This window comes from Anser anser (genome assembly GCF_964211835.1).
Source record: "Anser anser genome assembly, chromosome: 1".
In the NCBI taxonomy this organism is placed as follows: domain Eukaryota; kingdom Metazoa; phylum Chordata; class Aves; order Anseriformes; family Anatidae; genus Anser; species Anser anser.
In genome coordinates, this window is record NC_139720.1 from 133,921,700 (window position 1) to 133,944,683 (window position 22,984).

The 22,984-nt window shown below is 37.0% G+C and overlaps 1 protein-coding gene across 12 annotated transcripts in view; it reads right to left on the reverse strand.

Moving 5' to 3' along the window:
* Positions 1-22,984, reverse strand: part of LOC310894811 (uncharacterized protein) — a 38,338-nt gene that overhangs the window by 10,645 nt on the left and 4,709 nt on the right. For 4 of the 12 annotated variants that reach the window (XR_014580189.1, XR_014580190.1, XR_014580193.1 and 1 more), the window contains exons 2-4: positions 14,558-14,685; positions 12,812-12,872; positions 12,292-12,419 (exon numbers count right to left, since the gene is read on the reverse strand). Coding sequence is in view for 4 of the 12 variants with exons in the window: in XM_083825361.1 (XP_083681487.1) it covers positions 6,992-8,299 (1,308 nt within the window). In the remaining 8 variants the exon portion in view is untranslated. Of the gene's footprint in view, positions 1-5,160; positions 5,295-6,247; positions 11,767-12,291; positions 12,420-12,811; positions 15,564-22,984 lie in introns of those variants that run through there. The other 8 variants (XR_014580195.1, XR_014580196.1, XM_083825361.1 and 5 more) reach the window with 5 other exon arrangements.

Consider the following 22,984-nt stretch of genomic DNA (forward strand, 5'->3'; position numbering starts at 1 on the left):
AAACTTACCCCATCCATGTTCCAACATGAGATATGTCTTTTGCTACAGATTTTTTAAAAATTGAATTTAGTGGCAAAAAAAAAGAGGAAAATGAATACAGACTGCAAATATTCTATAGTGATTAAAAAAAAAGAAATCTAGAAGGTGTTCTATTTTAAATCTTTGACAGAAAGTGTATTGAGGAATTCAAATGCGTTAATGATGTTAATTTTTCTATTTGTTTGGTTCATTTTACCACAAGAGCTCTATATAAAAGTTTCTAGGTTTTGCATTTAATTAATAAACTCTGGTCACAATTATCCATGAAACAGCTTGGATCTATGAAACTATTGTAGTCAGAGAAGAAATTTGCTTTAAGCTAAATTTAGTTTTAGTGGAACTATGTTGATGATGTTCTTCCACTGATCACGTACATACGTAGTTACAAGTAAACTTGCAGACTAGTGCATCAGCTGCAAGTATGTGATCTGCAAATAGTATAATTTTGGTTGGCCTTTGCTGTTTTAAGGAGTAGAACTGCATGAAGGAAAATTCTTTCTTCATTTGAGATATTACTGAAGAACCTATAAATCAATTTTGAAAACCCATGAGATACTTAGTATTCATACCCACTTAGGTGCAGTTTTGTTGGCTATTGTAACGGTCGTCTCCAAAATGGCTGCTTCTTTGTTACATAAAAATAAGGCCAATACCTTGAATATGAGGTGAATTTGTGAAATGAAACTTCCTGAAAAAATCTGAAAAGAACCATGTCTTTGGCAATTACATATTCAAAGAGTGTAGTTCATCTAAACAGTGCACATCATAAGAGTGAAAATAGCTATATTAATACAAACCAAGTATGATCTGATATCATCTATGTTAATGTATACGCTATGAAAGAAGTCATAAAACATTTTCATCCTAAGTGGCCCACAGCTGCATCAAGATTTGTAAGTACATATATTTAAAAGTTACTCTAATCGAATGTGTATTTCTGGTTCCTTAGCTTGTCTGAGTTATGAAGGTCATGACTCAATATGTTTAGAAGAGTACATTTGGAGAAAAAAGTATTTGTTACGAAAAGCAAAACCAGATAAACAGAAAATATAGAGGATGGTGTTAAATGCTTGACATGTAGCGCTATGACACTCTTTTTGTCCTTTATATGAAAGTATTTATATACAAATTCACAGTATAGATTGGATAAAAGGTTCAACAGTAGATGAACAGATAAGGTGTAATTTATAAATACCCACTGGAGAAGGGCCTACATTTACTTCCACTACATGAGAAGACAGACATAAAACATAGGTCTCATAGATTTGTGACATGGGGGCAGACCACAAAAAAAAAAAAAAAAGGTTTATCATGCTTCCTGTCCCCGTTATAAGACATTAGCACTTTGTGAATATGGCAGGAAGTACAGCACCAAGGTTGTTTTGTTGTTCTTGTTGTTGGGTGTATTTTTTTTTTTTACTCTTTCCTCAATGCTACATATCACATTCAAGGAACCAGAGAGAAATGTTCTTCTGTGTGAACGCAGCTCAGTGCTGTAAATTCACATCTCTGCAAGGTGAACTGCTGCAGAGGAGAGGAGGGCTCAAGACCTCCTTTCATATTACGTTTGAGCTTACAGCATACACTGCAGAGGAGAATACAAAGTCCTCTGCACAAAAGCCATGGTAGAATATGGTGGAGCTAGGGTGCCAAAACAAAGCACACAATATTCTCAATGTGGCATATTAAAGGGCAAAACAAAATTTCTTTAAAAATATTATAAGCTTGAATTTTTAGCAGTTGAAGGTGAAAGATAAAATCCCAGTTCCACTAGCAGCAATATGAATGTCACTGTTGACTTTATTGAGGCCAGATTCCAGCTGTTGTGTATTGCGACTTACTGAAGTTATGTTGATTTGCACCGGTTGAGGGTTTGGCCCAGACTGGCTAAGCATTGCCAGGCATTGTACTATGTGCTATTGTCCACTGGGGATAGGGTTAATCATCAGCTTGCTTTACAGGTGAAACGATATCCACCAAAAGGTCAGAAACTCCTGTCACTACCAGTCCTAGGTGAATTTTAGAGACTGCTGTAAAAGTACCTTAATGAATTGCAGAAGACAATATAATAACCCATATGGACGTTTTACAGCAAAGGAGAATATATTACCTTCATATCGAAGAACATATGATGGATTATTTTTCCCCTCCTTTACTGCAGTATCTTTTCTTTTTCAGTAGTTGAAGATAATTTTGAACATTACTTCATTTAGTTTTGAGGCCAGACTTTAACGGTGTATGAATGTGGTACAGTCATAGCTCCTTTGTATAGATGATTTGATACCAAATAGATTCAGCATTGGTTCTAATAATTCAGATTGGCCTTTGATAAAACTCATTCAGTACTTAGGAGTACTATATATTTGCATCATTCAAAACAAACAACTGGAGTTGGGTGGCAAAACTTTTCCTTAAATACCATGGGTTTGCTCCATTATTAGGAATCTAATTTCCTTGTCCAGAACATTTCTGATCTGTTCAATGTGGGACTTGGAACTCTTGACACATCCCTTCCTGCCTTCACTTGAACCATAAAGAATTGTGTGCAGTGATGTAGGAACAACACTCCATTTCTGAAAGCCTGTTTTGCCTGTGGCATTGTAGAATTTGCCCCAATTATCCTACGAAGGGAATGACAATCATGTGTTACCTAACTTTTTATCCATTACAAGTCCTTTAAAAAAGATGTCCCTTATACTTCGTTGTTCTTGGTTTCTGACTCTAACTGAACTATGAGTTGAAGACCAAATATCATAGCTGGAAGAATTTAACTGTGAGACTATCCAAGAGAAAACAATCTTTTTAGGGGACATTACCTGATTTCCCATGTCTTTTCTGCCTTGCCAGGGAACATTATATCCAACCATAACAGTTCCAACTGTCCAGGCAGAATCACCACGTCAGACATTTTGCAGACCTTCCTGCAGGCTCCAGGAGCCTCTAAGGCCAGCTGCATTCACAGCCTCAATGGAGAGAGGAAGGGTTGTTGTCACACGTATTATAAGTACAAAGTGCCTCTGGGCACTTCAGTTCACAGTTCTGGCATCTTCCCAGAGCTCTCTAACTACAAGAGCAGAAGGATTTGTTGCATAACGTGTGCAGTAGAACTTCTTGTCTGTACATGCAAGATGGACTCCATTTAATAACTCCTCAGGGAATTTGTATATACTTTTATTAGAACAAAAGACACCCAACAATGCAAACAATCTCATTTCATGAAACTATTGGGTGCACATCATAGCTCTTAAATATCAAAATTAATGAAGAAGAAAACATACTAAGTAGGATTGATGCATATTCTTAGGTTAATTTTGGGCTCCAGTGTGGTACTGTAGGAAATGCAGTTGTCTAAACTGTAATATAAAATGCCAGTGGTCACCATTCAAAAGTCTGGCTTTACTCCAAAGTATGATGACTGAAGTTTTATTGGTATTCTGTACTGGGAAGCTTTGCAGAATCTTAAATGCCATTATAAATGCTGACTTTGAGTGGTTATTTCAATAACAGAACAGACAATTATGTGTACAATGGGAAAAACAGAAAGGATTCTAATGCTAGAGGAGGGAAATGAAAAACATTATGAAGTTATGCAAAGGTTAGATTGGAAAGATTCCCTGAGTATTTAATTATGATGTGCAGCTGTTTTTTTTTTCTTCACAATTTGTGTTAGAGGAAAGACTGACAAAAAGAAAAATGTAAGTTCAGAATATAGGTACTGCAGATTGGTTTAAAAGACTGTTTTAAGTAGATCTATTAACCTGTCTTGAAAGGAATATAAAATATGGTGTATAAAAGCTGGAAATAGCAAGTGATGGAGTGCTCTGAAAGAAACATGAAGAGATCAATTATCACTGTATGTGAGACAAGCTTTACAGAACAAGAGCATAACTATATTAGGTGATTCTCACATCATTTTATGCTGAAGTATATATCAGAAAGTTAGATGGTGGCTATAAAAAAAGAATAAAGGTCTACACCACATCAAAAACTTTATTTTCTATTTGATGGTAAAATTTACTTGAAATGTAAGAAAGTTCTGATGGATACAAATAATTAGACCGGGAAATGTATGTGGAGTAGAAAAAGCAAAATCTTAAACAATATTTTGCAGTGCTTTAAATCTCATGATGTGATTATAATAGCCATAACATATAATATTGTTTCTGGTAGAAGATACCAGGTCCTTCTGAAAGCAAGAAATTTGTGGGCATTCCTAAATACTAAATAATATAAACTGATAATGTTTCAAATTCATGAAGTCTTAATAGAAGCAATGGCTATATTAGTGATGTTATCCTTGACACAGGTAAGATAGGTGATAAACAGATTAACAGTTTTTTACATATATTTTTCAGAAGGACTTTACAGGATCAAGAAACATGATTGCCCTTTTGCAATCAACAATCTGAAGCATGAAGAAAACATCAGATCTGATGATGGTTAGACAGTAAATCTGCAGCAAAGCTGGGAGCAAAACATAGGGTTACTGACTCCCAGCTTGGGACTCTAACTGCATAAAAATATAACCACTACATGAAATCAAATTCCTACGTTACCCTGCACTGAGAGAATCAGAATAGTAACCATCAGACAACCATTGTATTTGTACATAACTTGATTTTATAGGTTCTGGTGTAAATCTTCTTTATGGACTTGCAATAGAGTGAAGTTAGCGGTGTCTCAGTGGAGCCTGTGAAAGTGCTGTTAGATCAGGACATAGCATAGAATAATGGAATAATGACACATGTTTGAGGTAAAACACAGCTTTCTGAAGTAGTGTAGGATGAAGGAATAATTTGTTGCAGAATGAGTACTCAGAGAGAACATTTTGATTGCTTGGAATGATTCCAAAAAAGCAAACTTTTTTTTTTTCTCTGATAAAAAAAATAATAATCCTGCCATAAATCTTTCATTAAGAATTTTATTATTGTTTATTATATATTTTAATCTTCGGTGCACTTTAATAGCGTTCTCTTTGATGCTCTTCTCCAGTGATAATCAAGCAAAAGTTACATAGTATTGCAACAAATCAAAAAAGGCCCCTAAACGAACACCAAATCTTCATGCACTCATTTCTTGCATAAACTTCCATATCAGTATCCAGAACCTCTCAAACTGTACCTTCAGTCTATTGGAGAGAAGCAGGCTATACCAGGTTCAGTCAGGTTTCATTAAGTGGTGACACCACCAGGAAGTTGATAGGACAGCCAGGCCTTTGCTGAGTTTTTGGAACACAGTATTTCAGTAGAATGATGCTGGGATTTAGACAAAAAATATGTTACTGATCTTGTTCATCACCTGTTTCTCAAGAAAATGGCTTATTCTACTGCTCCCTCTGCTATATATATATTTATATATATATGTTCTATTTTAATCAGTACCATTTCTAAACTGCATTTCACACAGAATCACACAGAATCATCTAGGTTGGAAGAGACCTCCAAGATCACCCAGTCCAACCTCTGACCTAACAAGTCCTCCACTAAACCATATCACTAAGCTCAACATCTAAATGTCTTTTAAAGACCTCCAGGGATGGTGACTCAACCACTTCCCTGGGCAGCCCATTCCAAAGCCTAACAACCCTTTCAGTAAAGAAGTTCTTCCTAATATCCAATCTAAACCTCCCCTGGCGCAACTTTAGCCCATTCCCCCTCGTCCTGTCACCTGGCACGTGGGAGAATAGACCAACCCCTACCTTGCTACAGCTTCCTTTAAGGTACCTGTAGAGTGCGATAAGGTCACCCCTGAGCCTCCTCTTCTCCAGGCTGAACAATCCCAGCTCCCTCAGCCGCTCCTCATAAGACTTGTTCTCCAGACCCCTCACCAGCTTCGTTGCCCTTCTCTGGACTCGCTCGAGCACCTCCATGTCCTTCTTGTAGCAAGGGGCCCAAAACTGAACACAGTACTCGAGGTGCGGCCTCACCAGAGCCGAGTACAGGGGGACAATCACCTCCCTAGACCTGCTGGCCACACTGCTTCTTATACAGGCCAGGATGCTGTTGGCCTTCTTGGCCACCTGAGCACACTGCTGGCTCATATTCAGCCGACCATCAACCAATACTCCCAGGTCCTTCTCGGCCAGGCAGCTTTCCAACCACTCATCTCCCAGCCTGTAGCGCTGCTTGGGGTTGTTACGCCCCAGGTGCAGGACCCGGCACTTGGCCTTGTTGAACTTCATACAGTTGACCTCAGCCCATCGGTCCAGCCTATCCAGATCCTCCTGCAGAGCCTTCCTTCCCTCGAGCAGATCGACACATGCACCTAACTTGGTGTCATCTGCAAACTTAGTGAGGGTGCACTTGATCCCCTCATCCAGATCATCGATAAAGATATTGAAGAGGACCGGCCCCAGTACTGAGCCCTGGGGGACTCCACCAGTGACCGGCCTCCAACTGGATTTGACTCCATTCACCACAACTCTTTGGGCCCGGCCATCCAGCCAGTTTTTAACCCAACGAAGCGTACGCCAGTCCAAGCCCCGAGCAGCCAGTTTCTTGAGGAGAATGTTGTGGGAAACGGTGTCAAAAGCCTTACTGAAGTCAAGGTAGACCACATCCACAGCCTTTCCCTCATCCACCAAATGTGTCACTTTGTCACAGAAGGAGATCAGGTTCATCAAGCAGGACCTGCCCTTCATAAACCCATGCTGACTGGGCCTGATCGCCTGGTTGCCCTGTAAGTGCCACGTGATGACACTCAAGATAATCTGCTCCTTGAGTTTCCCTGGTGGTGATGTCAAACTAACAGGCCTATAGTTCCCCGGGTCTACCCTCTGACCCTTTTTGTAGATGGGCGTCACATTTGCTAGCCGCCAGTCAACTGGGACCTCCCCTGATAGCCAGGACTGCCGATAAATAATGGAAAGCGGCTTGGCCAGCTCCTCCGCCAGTTCTCTCAGTACTGTCTGATGGATCCCATCCAGCCCCATCGACTTGTGTACATCCAAGTGCTATAGCAGGTCGCCAACCATTTCCTCGTGGATAGTGAGGGCCACATTCTGCTCCCCATCCCCTTCCACCAGCTCAGGGTACTGGGTATCCAGAGAACAACTGGTTTTGCCGCTAAAGACTGAGGCAAAGAAGGCATTAAGGAACTCAGCTTTTTCCTCATCCCTTGTGACTAAGTTTCCCCCCACATCCAGTAAAGGATGGAGATTCTCCTTAGTCCTCCTTTTGGTGTTGATGTATTTGTAAAAACATTTTTTGTTATCTTTAACGGCAGTAGCCAGATTTAGCTCCAGATGAGCTTTGGCCCTTCTAATTTTGTCCCTGCACAGCCTCGCAACAGCCTTATAGTCCTCGTGAGTGGCCCACCCTCTTTTCCAAAGATTGTAAACCCTCTTTTTTCTCCTAAGCTCGAACCACAACTCTCTGTTCAGCCAGGCCAGTCTTCTTCCGTGCTGGCTCGTCTTTGGGCACGTGGGGACAGACTGCTCCTGAGCCATTAAGATTTCCTTCTTGAAGAGTGCCCAGCCTTCCTGGACTCCTCTGCCCTTCAGAATCACCTCCCAAGGGACTCTGCCAACCAGTGTCCTGAACATCTCAAAGTCAGCCTTCCAGAAGTCCAAGACAGCGGTTTTACTGGTCCCCTTCCTGACTTCGCCAAGAATAGAGAACTGAACCATTTCGTGGTCACTCTGCCCAAGACAGCTCTCGACCACCACATCTCCCACCAGTCCGTCACTGTTTGTGAACAGAAGGTCTAGCGGGGCACCTCCCCTGGTAGGCTCTCTAACCAGCTGCATCAGGAAGTTATCTTCCACGCTCTCCAGAAACCTCCTAGACTGCTTTCTCTGGGCTGTGTTGTGCTTCCAGGATATGTCTGGGAAGTTGAAGTCCCCCGCAAGAACAAGCGCTGACGATTTTGCAACTTCTGCCAGCTGCCTGTAGAACTCCTCATCAGTCTCCTCATCCTGGTTCGGTGGTCTATAACAGACCCCCACCAGGATGCTTGCCTTGTTGGCCTTCCTGCTGATCCTAACCCATAGGGACTCAACCTTATCAGTCCCCGCCTCAAGTTCCTCAACATCTAAACACTCTCTAATATAGAGAGCCACACCACCACCCCTTCTGTGCTGCCTGTCCCTTCTGAAGAGCCTATAGCCAGGCATTGCAGCACTCCAGTCATGAGAGTGGTCCCACCACGTTTCTGTGATGGCAACCAAGTCGTAGCCGGCCTGGTGCACGATGGCTTCCAGTTCCTCTTGTTTGTTACCCATGCTGCGTGCATTAGTGTAGATGCACTTCAGTCGGGCCATTTCCTAGCTCTCCATATTAATTGGTTCGCCATAAGTAGCTTACAAGAAAGAATCTTTGTTGTTTTGTTGTTATGTTTGACTGTAAAGCCTTTCTGAATAATATCACATTGAAATAAGCAGAGGCATGAACCCTTGAATGAACATATTAATTCATAAAACCCAACCACACTAATTATGAAGTATGAATTATTCGGCAACTGGTGTGACCTGATTGGCTGTTTGTTATATGCAATTCAGTATACCTCTAAGATAAAATACTTAAAATGAACTTCATACTTAAAGCATCATTTTAGACCCTGAAGTCACATTGAAGGCTCACTGCTTTTGTTGCAATTACGTTACTGGTATCATTATAAGTAAATTTCTTTCTGCCTTTAAAATTGTGTAAGTTCTTGCTAAAATAATTAAAGCAATAAACTAAAAATAAAAAACTCCTGCTGTTTGAACAGTTTCATCTTCTTACTAGGATGGAATGACATCTTGGTTAATTGACACTTTTGAATTAACATAATTCATAAGAAACTGAACCATAAGGAGCGTGGGCTGGATTTTTGATATAGTTTTTAGTCACAATTGATTTTTCTCAAGTAAAACTCTCTAGCGTTATTGTTTAGCTTCTCACAGGTGAAATAAGTGAAGATCTGTTTTTGAGTTTTAGGTAGTTGTTTCACTTTTTTGTGTTCTGAATAAGAAAGTCAGAAAGCTGCCGGTCTCTTTTCACACAGGCCACCCCCCACTACCAAACCTTGCCACCTATACCCAAAACACACTAAAACTGAAAGGATACCCTTACATCTCTTGTTTGAAACATGTACGAAGGTGAGATTCCTAGTATGTCTCCTATGATATGACAGATTTTTGAGAATAAAGTGCTGTCTCAGAAAAATATTTGTTATACTACTGTGGGAGCAGGTGGAATATATGTTTCTGTAGAGGAACAAGTAGTGCATTTTTTGTTCCAGTACAACATCAGTTCCAGTACAAGCACCAGCTCAGATGAAGAACTTTGAAACACGTTTCCACCCCTCTTGGTGGGGAGGGCAGATATGGAGCATAAACTGGTCTGAACTGTTCTGGGATAGGGGCCCTCTGTGTATCCTATTGTCTCCTATGCAATCATATGCACCACTCTCAAAGAAGACTTAAGTTTTCCACTTAGCGTGGGATTAGGGCATTCCTTATGGACACCTGCACTCTTGCATTCTCACCTGCTCTTCTTGAATCAGAGTTTCTTTCCTCTTGATTGCCCAACTCAGAGGCTTGGTGATGCCCTTATTTGTTCAGCCTCAAAATCATAGATTCTTTTGTGCAGAAGAACCTGTTTTCAATAGTAGAGTTGTTTTGGGGCCATCCTAAACTATGTGACACAAGCTTTTTGAGGGGGAAGGAAGAAAGTGGGTTTTGATAATAGACGTTGAAATTCCTGACAGAAGCATAAAACTCTGCTCAGCGTTGCTTACTGGTGAGCTTGGGTATCCACTTACAGTATGCTGGCTGCTCTGAATTTCCTATTGTGGTTGCTAACTCAACTGTGGTTGTATGAGCTGCCTAAAATTCAGTTGTTGCAACACAACCTCACAGTAGTGCTTGGAGTCAATAAACCTATTTGAAAACTTACTCTTCTGTCACATTTGAAGCAAGGACTTGAATCCAAATTGTTTAGATCCTCAAAGACTACTTCAGTTAATAATCTACTGGATATTCTATTTGTTTCTGTTGTTGTTTTTTGTTTGTTTTGGTTGTTGTTATTGTTGTTTTCCTGGATACTGTATAAACAATGAACTATTAATTGTATATTAATTATAGCAGAAATTTCCATCTCTCTCCTAGGCCTAAAGAAATATCCTCATCATTGAACTATGGTATTTAAAACTTGCAATTTCTTCTCTGGCCACAGGAAAACTTAATTATTTTATAGAGAAAATTCAACAGAAGATATTAAGGGAGTCCTGAATATCCAACAGACACTTGAGATACAGATATGCTATCCTAAGCAGCTCTCAGACAGGATAAGTTAATGAATTATTGCTTTTAGAAACTTCCTAGAATTAAGGTACCCAAACTTTGGAAGCATTATAAAGGAAAATTTGTGCAATCCTGTTGTCAGGAAGGTAGGTCTGTATAGAATTGTTGATATCAAATGATAATTAATGTGCCTCAAGATATCAAAATGATCTAGTTGTCAAAGTTGGAAGCTGAGTAACTATGATCTTTTGTAACTCTAGTCTTTGTTAAAGCATATGCAGACTGGTAAAAAACTTCCCTAAAGTGTGTAACATATATCTACTGCTACCACAAGAAATTAATATTTTTTGGACATTGTAGAACTTTCTAAATAAATGTCTACATCAAAACTTTTTCCTGTACATTCTGCCTAACTATTCCCCCCATGAATACTTGTATCATTCAGATGCTAGGAAAAAAGAAAGTTATTGGACTTTTCTATGTTTGTCATCTAGTTTCCATACCAGGTAATGGACATCACTTCCAATGTTGTGATCACACACTCCTTTCTCTTAAACAGTGTTTAATACTTGTTAAATATATATATATATTTTTTTCTCTTGTATGCCCTATATAAATCAGGTTTATGTAAGAAAAGGCCATCTCTTAAGCTTAAAGAAATTCAAAAATTTCTATTTTTCCACATACAATTATCATGTGGGCTAACTGAAAAGAACAGTGAAAATAACAGGAAGAAGGAACTGAAAAAGAGTACTAGTGAGAATGTTTCAAGAAAAAAAGAAAAAGACCATGGCATTGTTATGAACTGCAAGCACATAAAATGCTGCTATGAAGAAGAAAGAAATAATAAGTTCTCTGTGCCTAGAGAGGACAGAAAAAGAATTAATAGGCTTAAGTTACAGCCAGGAAGATTTAAGATAGATAGTAAGTAAAATTTTCTAACGACATGGATCATGACACACTGGAATAGATTGCCTGAAGAGCTTTTGGAGTTTCGGTCATTGGAAATCTCTAAGGACAGGTTAGATAAACATCTATCAAAGTTGACAGGTACAGTTGATTCTGCCTGCAGGGGAAGAATAAAGTAGATGACCTTCTGAGGTCTCTTCCAGCCTTATTTGTCTCTGATTCTGTGATAGGTAGCAGTTTAGTCTACAGGCACACTCATGACTTCAATAGGGGTATTTATAGAATAAAGTACTCTTCAAAAAGACATTTGCAAACATGTCATTTTTCTGCAAGTAAATACATAAAAGGAGTAGAGCTCCTGGCTGAAAATGGCACCCACTTTTTTTTTTTTTTTTTTCTGATCGAAATAACTACATAGTAAATGGATTCTGTCAAGACTGTGGGTAGCAGTTGGACTTGAATTTTTAAGGTTTCCATGGGAAGCCACATTGCCTCCCTCAGCATTATAAGTAAGATACTGAAACACATTTAAATGTCTACCTTCCAAATACTCTTAAAGGATATGATTTCTGTAATATATGCAATTGGTGGGCCTGTAAGAATAAAATAATTCTTGGATCATCTCAAACATCAGGCAATAAAATATAGGCACCATTATATTTGGGGCTGCATACAGTCTCAAAATATATATGGAATTCCATCACCAGTGTTGGCTGGAGTTACCTCAAAAATTTATTATTTGTAAAAGAGATACCCTGAGCTCATTTGTCAGGGAGTGACATCTAGAGCATTTACCAGGCAAAATTGCTATTGTGAGATTTTACTACCAGGTTTTAATTATCATTTTAAAATAACAAACAAATAAAGCACTGTAAATCTAACCCATTTAAGAAACTTACTCTTCACTTTGGCATTTCCCTGTGTCTCTCCTCCAGAACTCAGGAGATTTTTACAGAACTGATTGCTTTAGTGCTGGGCACTTGATTGACATTCCAGAGATGGCATATCTTTGCCTAACTATTTATCTACCCACACTTCATCTATATGGTTACAACGAGGAACGAAGTGTGAATAATCTGCCCAAATATCTGCTGTTACAGACATTTGCATATCCGCACCTGTGACTTCCTTTGGAGTCAGTGGAGAGAAACAAGCAGTCAGCATGTCATTCGGGTGACTGATTTTTGATCAGCTCCTTCAGCATGAGATTCTTTGTGCTCTGAAAGTACTTATTTATTTCCTGTGTCTATGAAAAGAACACAAAATGAAGACTGAAAAGTGGACATTTATATTAAACAGTTAAGTAAATGAATATCTTTTGTTCTAAGACAAATTTTCACATTGTATCTAACCACTTCATAGTCACATACTTCTTCCTCTCACAGCTTCTGTGGAATAGGAAGAGTAGTTGGAATAGGAAGAGCAGTACTTCTAATTATGATGCTGTTAAGCATTCAATAATTACATAAATGGTCTGGTGAAACACGGATGGCAAATCTGCAATAATACAGATCTTCAGAATGAGCACAATCTTGCAAGTATCCGTATGGTAAAATAATTGTTTCTGATTTGGAAAGGAATAAATTATCTTCCAAGACTAAAATACATATACACTTATATGTGTGTATTCATACTTACATGGTGTACATATCTAGTCGGTCTAGAATGAAGTTGTAGAAACTAATGCCTCAAATGAGTCCTTGAAATGGAGAGATGGGTGAAAGGTAAAGTAAAGAAAATAACTTTTCCACAGTGTACAAAAAACATGAAATGAAGAATCTCTAATAGACAAGGAGTGCCTTATGAAATATAGTAAATCCCTAGCTTTTTTTCCAGCTCCCATAATATCACCTCCAAAAATGTGTGTGAATACTGCCAGCTATTATATTAAATTCATTATCCTTATATTGGGAATAAATCTCACATGGATTAATATGTCCTGCTTCTCTATACACAAAGAGTTCAAAGAACATCAGGTAACATTCTCCTGGGAATTCTGATTGTCTAATGTTTATTATGCATTCTGAGCAAGGTGAAAATATCTTGCAAGATGTGAAGAAGTACAAACCAGAAATATTCTTGAATGTTTTCAGTAATCTAGAAAATGTTGCTGGTAGGTTTTGGAGAGCAACTTGTTACTTGGGCAGATAATGATAGGACAAGGGTGTTTAAAACTAAAAGTAGGGAGATTTAGATTAGATGTTAGGAGGAAATTCTTCACTCACAGGGTGGTGAGGCACTGGAACAGGTTGCCCAGAGAAGCTGTGGATGCTGCATCCCTGGAGGTGTTCAAGGCCAGGCTGGATGGAATTTTGAGCAGCCTGATGTACTGAGAGGTGTCCCTGCCTAGGGCAGGGGACATGGAACTGGATGGTCTTTAAGGTCCCTTCCAACACAAACCGGTCTGTGATTCTATGACTCTAAGAAGGTTCTCAGAAATTCTACTTACAGTTGACAAAGCTGGTTTTAAACTACACAGCAGAGGAACAAGCAGATCAGGGACAATGCTGACAATGCTAATGACAAGAAGTGGCTACAATGCACAGTTTTTCATAATGATATGTGTGAGGCAATACATCCGTTAGCAGTAATATTTGGTTCACACTATAAAAACTTACCCAGTAATTACAGTGGGAAAAGTGGCTTTATGCAAATACCAATTCATCTTTCCAGCAAAAATAAAGACAGAGCACCAAGGAAAACTGAATTTAGCTTCCTCATGGTGATAGTGCTGGGGACAAATCTAGGCTGTAGCACAGGCTGGAACAGGTCCTTAGCAAGGGGCAGATGGTGTTTCTTTGATGTGGTATTTAAATGCATTACAGCCCCAAATTTTTCTTTGGATACAACATATATGAACATTTTGTGCATTCTCAGTGGGCTGTCTAAGGAAAACTATATTCTCCAGATAAAATTGGTGAAGAAGGATTCACAGAGGAAGAAACTTGTTCTCTTCTGTATGGAAATAAGAAGCTTACAGAAGAATATTGTTCTTCATAAAAGTAATCATTTAAGACTGAATATACAGAATATAGCTGTCTTTTCTTGAGCAGACCTTCTTTTGCTTATCTGGGCCAAAATCCAACTAATTAAATTTGTAAGGTTTTTTTTTTTTTTCCTGAAGATAAAATGGAATTTCAAAATGTCAGTACTATGCTTAATATCCACTTCTTGTTGATAAATACTATGTTAAGCGTAAAATGGCAGAATCAATACTGTTTCAGAAAAATATATCAGTAAATATGAGGATTGCAACAAACAAGACAGATGATTTTTTTTTTATTTTTTTGCAGAGTCTTCCTATAATAGAGAACTTTTAAACAGATTTGCAGATAGCAACATTATTTCATTTTCAGTGTAAATTTTCTGCACAGGAATTCTTACCTCTATGATATTGTATAGATGTCAGATTAGGTGGCAAGTGGAGGCCCTGCAGCATGTAACTCTACACAGGCCACATGTCTGGTCCACAGGAAGACAGAAACCCAGTGGTTGGTGTTCTGCATCATCAGCTGTATTGAAAATTGAAACATAACACACATGGTTTTTAGAGCTACAGTAACAATATCTTGCATATCATCATCACCTCAACCTTCCTATCATGAGATTCACCTAGTCATTCTTTTTTTTTTTTTTTTTAATACGTAGTTCTGGTTAAAGATACTATTTGTTTATGTATTTAAATATCTTTTGCAAGGCTTTACATTATTATTCTTCTCTTCCATCACCAAGTAAATTCAAACTTTTTTTTTTTTCTTTTTACTATTTTCTCTTTTTAAAACCACCACAATTTTCAAGGTGGTTTTACTCTGAAAGTCCTGGGTTGTTACTTTCAACTTTTTCCTTGCTTTGTCTGCAAATTCCAGATACAGTTTTCTCTTTTGGATTAATGTTCATGGTTCTTCTATATTAAAGACCTTAAACTCTCAATCTAGTCATTGTCTCTGATTGGTTCTCATAATTTGTCGAAGTTTTTCCTTTCAAAATCTAAATCTTTTCTTACAGACATGCTTTTGTTTATCCTGCTGTTTCATTTAAACAGGATCAGCTAAGGATCATTAGATTCAAGGTTGTTTTCTGAAGAAGGCTCTTTTATAATGGTACTTTTATATTGTCACATATTTCATATTACATCTACGTCTTAGATTACATTGCCATCAAAAAATAGTTATTGAAGATACAGGACAACTACTGAGCACATGAATTTGAGATATTAATATATTACGTGACGTAAATCCCTGCCTGCAAGGAATGATATGAAAATCACAATTTCAAGCGTTCAAATATAAAATTATAATGCAACACCTAAATTACCCTGGAAATTAATTATGCCTATTTTACATGTGCATCATGTTAAGGTATTTATTTATGTGATCAAATTTTGCTTAATTTTTCAGTTGGACTCCTCCCTCAGGCAGTGCACAAAAAGCATGAAGATGAAGCTGTCTTCTTTTGGAAACATATTTACCCCAGTTTTGAAAAAGCTGAATTCTCCTCCTGAATCTTTACACAAAAGTGTCACAAGAGTGTCAGAAACACTGTGTTCCAAGACATTTGGGTTTTACTTCCCAGATTCAGTCATAGCAGTATATATCTTTGTCACATCAGGACTGAATCATCATGGTTTCAACAGCAAGCAACATGTAAACTGCAACTAATTAAATACCTCCAGTTTGATGCAGCAAATTAGCATGAAAACATCATTCCAATATTTGACAAAGAAGACCTGTAAGTGTCTCAGTCAAAATTCTAACTTGACAGACAGTCTTGGGATATCATACAACTCAGGTTGTATTTAGGACATTATCCATACAGTTTCTTTTATCTCAAAATTAAAGTATATTCCAAGCACTCCGAATGTGACTCTTGACGACTTATATTCAATAGTGACAAAACGGCAAGATCTTTCAGCAATTGCATAGCTTTTTCATCTGTTCATTGCCAAGAAGATTTTGGAGATGGAAAGACTTAGACAATATAGAATAAAATGTTGTGGGTGTACATGTAATGATTATACCACTCTAATTTAATTTCTTTAAAACAAAATTCTTTCCTCAGAATGAAGAAGAGAAGCACTCTCTTTCTTTTGTAGTCTGGTACTACCATTCAGTTTCATATTTAGTAGTTTTATTTTGAAATAACTAGGTGAATAAGGTTGTGGTAATTTGCTCAATTCTGCAAAAAGAATCTTTTCTTCCTTTTCAAAGGAAACAGAGAGGTGAAGTCTTCTAAACTGTTATATGGCACTTTATCACAATGTCATTTGCAACTAGGAAATGACCTTGTGTCTTCAAAGTCGTGAAATTTTATTTTAAGAGGGTGAACAATCTCACCCTGGTGATGACAAGAAGATAAGGAAAGAAGACAAAATCCATAATTTAGCAATGAATTAAAGAGCTCTCAAAAAATATAATGTTCATGGAGTTCAAGGAGTTTGCTGCTGTTAAAACACATAGATTTAATTCAGTTTTGTTATTTTGTCAGGAATGCCCCAGGCTAGGAGTACTGAAGTGAAAAAGAAGACTTGGTGTCATTTCTAATAAATAGAAAATGTTAACTTTCTCTAGCTGTAAGAATTATGTACCTTTTTTTGTTGTTGCTGTTTTTATCCTACCTTGCAGAGCAACAGAGTATTTTGCAGTATTTTCTCATTATTTTATTTGCAATGATCATAAAATACTGTCCTCTAAGAAAGCCACAATCTGCATTTTTTTTCATAGTTGCCATGACAGCCACATAATTTTGATAGGGTTAAAAGATTTTACAAGTACATATCTTTATTTTTTTTTTTAAAGTCATCATAGCAATACCAGACAAGTATTATTAAACATGGCTGAGCATTATACAATCATGAAAGCTACAAAAATGACGTGAGGTCAAGAAAAATTGTACCTCTGGTCGAGAGCATGACAACACAGGAATTTGCTATGGCATTAAAAAACATTAAAACTCTGATTATTTTGGGAGGTGGGGGATTGGGGAGGGTGTTAAGGCAGAGGGCAGAAGGGAGAGGGGAGAAGTATTTTGGGACGGATTGAACAGATTTGATACAAATGAGAAAAAGTGAACAAACAACAGCTCAACATTAAGACCAGTTTAATATCAGTTTAGCTTCTCAACTAAATGAGTGAATTTTAAGGAGTAGTACAAAAAGCAAGCATTCTGTGAGGATCTGCATCTTGCCTTAGATCACCAATATGTCAGAGACATGCACCCTTTTTTACCCTTTTTTTTTTTTCCTAGTTATGTAAGATATTAAACAACTTTTAATAAGACTGAGGACAGAATTTTTAAATTCTTGGCACTCTAATTAAAATTGAAAATGCAACATTTCAAAAAAAAGATTTCATTCTGCTTTGGAACCTAAACTACACTTTTAAACAGCCTCCTGCAAAATGTTGAAGACATATCACTTTGAAGTGATTTCTGCTTAGCTAAAGTAAACACAAACTGTAATAATCTATTTTCTTTTTCATAATCTGGTGGAATTTATTGTATGTTTTATTCTTATAATTATTAGCTAGTTCATGGCATATCAGCAGCAACATAGTCACATATCGCACTACTACTGGCATGTGACAGTATGAAAAGATACTGAAATATTTCAATATTCTTAAAATCAATACCAAGAGCTGACTTTGGCACATTTAGAACATTGCTCTTCTCCTGTATTGAAAGGCTTCCTTAGAAACAAAAACAGGAGATGCTTTGACATAAGTATAAAACTTTTGTCACTTTTTTTTCAAAGCATTCTTTACCTGAGATAATTTTAATAAAAATATTTTAAAAACACTTCCATTCTACATTAAAAACATGTTTTGCAATGATCAACATTTAGATGAAAGAATTCTGATCAGATTAGTTTCTTCTAGTGTTGACTGTAAATAATTATTTGGATCCCCTATCTAAGAGGTGTACGGAATGGTATCAACTGTGCACAAAAAAGTTAAGCATATTATGGGAAAGCCACTACACTGTACCGCTATTTCACTCAGCTGCTAAACTCTGACTTCTTCAAACTCCAAAATAATGCCAGTTTTTGTGAAAACAAGCAAACAAACAAAAACAACCAAACCCACATTTTTTCTCTTATGTGGGAAAACCAATATCATAACTACATGACCTCCTATTGCGCAAGTTCTCCAACCTCATCTTCACAGTGACATTTGTGAAGACAAATCAAACAAATAACTGTGTTGCTTAACACACACAGTTCATCATTAGCTTTGGAGGTAAAGAGAATGAATTCTGCTTACTAATAGTGGGTATGAATAAGTCCACATTTCCAAAGTCTCATTTCTCTTGCCTAGCTAATTCATGATTAATTAATCTTTTACCCATGTAAGGCCATTATGGTCGGGATGGCTGGACAATTTGATGGCAAAAATCTAGCTGGATGGAGAGGGTCAAACAGTGGTGGCTAGTGGTTAGTACTCTACTTGGATGCCAGTGTCAAGTGGATCTTACAGGGGCCTGCAATGGGATCCCAAGCTTGACATCTTCATCAGTGACCTGGAGGACATAATCGAGTGTACTATTGAGGTGTTTGGTAATGACACCAAACTGGAGAGAACAGTTAATAGGTTGGAGGGCAGGGCTGCCAACCAAGGGAGACAGACAGGCAGGAGGAATGGACCAACAGGAACCTCATGAACTACAACAAGAACAAATGCCAAAACCTGCACCTGAAAAGGAGGAACCTCAGACACCAATACACATGGAAGACTGCTGGACTGCCACAGCTCGCTTCAGTATTTATTTATTTATTTATTTATTTTTATTTGCAGATATGGGAAGACAGTACTGACATCCAAAGCTGTCTTGTCAGGCTAGTCATATCCTCTTAAGCTTTAATATTGTAGGGAGTGATATAACTGTCACCAGCCTCTGCTCTTCTGAGTGGTACAAGGAACAGCCCCATTCTGCAATATGTTGCCAAGTAAACAGAGGCAAACAAAGCCACTTACCAGGGGTCATTCATTACTCTTATGAGTTTCCACATGTGCCTGTCTGCACATACAAAGGTACAGGTACATACTTACCCATTTTTTAGTAGACTTAATGAAAGATAGGGGATAAAAGCAAACATATTGCTATGGATTTTCATTCTATTCATTTCAAAATTAATTAACCTTGAAAAGAGAACTGTGAAAAATAAAAGACTGAATTATTTTGTATTTTAGATCCCAACATTTGCAACACAGAGCAGGAAAATCCATAAAAACAAATTTGCAGGTTCAGCTTCTTCTTAATTGTTGTCATTTTTCATTCTATCACTTTTGGTATTATTTTAGGTTGAAGGACACAATGCAGAAACAACAAACTCTTGAGTACATCAAAAGGTTTCAGATCAATTCAAGGAAAAAAAGAATGTTTAAAACAGAATACACCATGCCTTACCTTTAGCTATTTTTTTGTTAAAAAAAAAAAAGTATCTGTAGACATCGGATAGGAATATTAAGACTACATGGTTGTCAGCCAGACATGTTTATAAAGGATCATTTTACTATGTTGTAGTTCTGTCATCCTGAATGTCCTGTTTTCTGAAATATGTTGCAAATTAATCTTAAAGGACGTATACTATTGAAAATATGCAGTTGTGAGTTGAGAAGAAATTATGTGTCCTATGTAACAGGCTGGACAGTTGTTTAAGATTGAGGCTAATTAAAGAAAATGACAATTGTGTCACACATTGCTTTCAGACTCTGCACACATTCATTGGTTGGCTCCTTGTACAGCCTGGTTCAACAGGACCTTCACCTTGATTGGTCTGTCTCTCCTTGGCAAAAGCAACAATGGCAAGTATGGCAGCAGATTAAGTTAATGAATAAATGAATAAAAGCATGAAAATACTTTTCATACACATATACAAAGAAATCTGACATTGTCTTTTTAGGAGATTACAAATCTGACTGGCAAAGACCATGTTGAAAAACTAGCATTTGGCTTATTTTTATGTGACTTTCTAACTAAAATTTGACATTAGCAATAATCAATGTAAAACATATTTGTATTAATCAGACTGGGAAAAAAAAAAAAAAGGTTTTGATAACAAATCTCCAACACTAATTGTAAATGGGAAAACGTCACAGAAATTCATGGGATTAGTGCTGTCCTTGACTCCGTATTGTTCATTTTGTGTATTGGTAACCTAGAAATGAAAAATAAAATTGCTTCTGAGGAATTATGCATATGACATGATTATTGACTCAAGTGGTAAATAATATATAGAAAATTCCAAGTCACTCAGTAATGTGAATTCATTTTTAAACATCATACATTTTAATGCTGCCATATGCAAGGTTGTACATCCAGGAACATAGAAAGTAGGTCACACAAGACACAAATAATGTTTCTTGGAAAGCTTGTATCTATGAAAGCCTTTGGGGTTTGGTGAGTAACCAACTGAACATGAGCTCACATTGTAATACAGTGACTGAGACTAATGTAGCTCTTAACAATGTAAGGTGAAGACTAATAAGACAGACTAATATTGTATCTGTATGTTATTATTGACACCTTTACTAGAATATCATGTCCACACCTCAAGGTTGGAAAGGTTTTGGAAAAACAAACAAACAAAAAATAAAAACGAGAAACAACTGCAGAAATTGCCTTGGATTTGCAAAACCTGCAATACGGCAAAACGTGACAAAGAAAGCTCGGTCTGGCTAATTTATAAAAGAAGTTAATTGTGGTCTGCAAAGTAACCTCCCCTTGCATCCCAGATATATCTTCAGATGGATCTCAATCTATCTTCAGGTGGATTTCAACATGAAAGGCAGTCTTCATTTATCCAAAAGGTGGTAAAAAGTTCAATGTCTAAACATTAATAAAAACTGCAGTCAGACTAGAAGTAAGGTGTACTTTTTAAAAGTAGGACAACCACAAAAAACAAACCAAAACCAAAACAAATGAACAAAAAAACCTTCACCAAAGATGTTTTGATTTCTACATTAGTTTCTGTCCTGATATAAAGAGTGGATACCTTTTTATAAACATACTCTATTTCAAACAGCAGATAAGTACAGGATGTACAAAACACAAGACAAAGACTTATGGTCTATTTGTAATAAGAACTCAGACCAAATGACCTGAGTGACAAGAGGTAGCTGGGAATGTGTCAGTAAGATATACTTTCATTGGAGAACTTATTTTTGCAAACTAGTTGAAGACACAGATTTGGAGTGAGGCCTTGGCTTTGCTCTATTCTATATGACCCTGAAAAAGATGAGAGTCCCTGGGAGGAAATAAGTATGTTCATTGAGCTAACAGCATTGTTTGACTCTGACCTTTCTCTCTGGGGGTCTCAAGTTCAATGTGTTCACAATTTGTCTCTTGTTTTGTCTCCTTTCTTTAGCACTGTGGACCAAATCTCATTCAGGAGCATCATTCAGGTACCATCTTTGATTCTAAGGCTTTGATCTCCATATCTTGAAAATCAAAGCTTGTTTAAATCTGCATTCTTTGGTACAATGTCTCTCCTGCTCAGTCCTTCTTATTCATTCATACAGCTAAACTCTTATCAACCACCATTTTCCATTCTAAATACCGTGACTTCTTTTCTTATCTTTCTTTTTCTTTCTCTTTTCTTTTCTTTCTTTTCTTTTTCTTTTCTTTTCTTTTCTTTCTTTTCTTTTCTTTTCTTTTCTTTTCTTTTCTTTTCTTTTCTTTTCTTTTCTTTTCTTTCTTTTCTTTTCTTTTCTTTCTTTTCTTTTCTTTTCTTTTCTTTTCTCTTCTCTTCTCTTCTCTTCTCTTCTCTCTTCTCTTCTCTCTCTTTCTCTTCTCTTCTCTTCTCTTCTCTTCTCTTCTCTTCTCTTCTCTTCTCTTCTCTTCTCTTCTCTTCTCTTCTCTTCTCTTCTCTTCTCTTCTCTTCTCTTCTCTTCTCTTCTCTTTCTCTTCTCTTCTCTTCTCTTCTCTTCTCTTCTCTTCTCTTCTCTTCTTTTCTCTTCTCTTCTCTTCTCTTCTCTTCTCTTCTCTTCTCTTTTTCCTTTCCTTTCCTTTCTTTCCTTTCCTTTCCTTTCCTTTCCTTTCCTTTCCTTTCCTTTCCTTTCCTTTCCTTTCCTTTCCTTTCCTTTCCTTTCCTTTCCTTTCCTTTCCTTTCCTTTCCTTTCCTTTCCTTTCCTTTCCTTTCCTTTCCTTTCCTTTCCTTTCCTTTCCTTTCCTTTCCTTTCCTTTCTTTCCTTTCCTTTCCTTTCCTTTCCTTTCCTTTCCTTTCCTTTCCTTTCCTTTCTTCTCTTCTCTTCTCTTCTCTTCTCTTCTCTTCTCTTCTCTTCTCTTCTCTTCTCTTCTCTTCTCTTCTCTTCTCTTCTCTTCTCTTCTCTTCTCTTCTTCTCTTCTCTTCTCTTCTCTTCTCTTCTCTTTTCTTCTCTTCTCTTCTCTTCTCTTCTCTTTTCTTCTCTTTTCTTTTCTTCTCTTTTCTTCTCTTCTCTTTTCTTCTCTTCTCTTTTCTTCTCTTTTCTTCTCTTTTCTTTTCTTTTCTTTTCTTTTCTTTTCTTTTCTTTTCTTTTCTTTTCTTTTCTTTTCTTTTCTTTTCTTTTCTTTTCTTTTCTTTTCTTTTCTTTTCTTTTCTTTTCTTTTCTTTTCTTTTCTTTTCTTTTCTTTTCTTTTCTTTTCTTTTCTTTTCTTTTTTCTTTTCTTTTCTTTTCTTTTCTTTTCTTTTCTTTTCTTTTCTTTTCTTTTCTTTTCTTTTCTTTTCTTTTCTTTTCTTTTCTTTTCTTTTCTTTTCTTTTCTTTTCTTTTCTTTTCTTTTCTTTTCTTTTCTTTTCTTTTCTTTTCTTTTCTTTTCTTTTCTTTTCTTTTCTTTTCTTT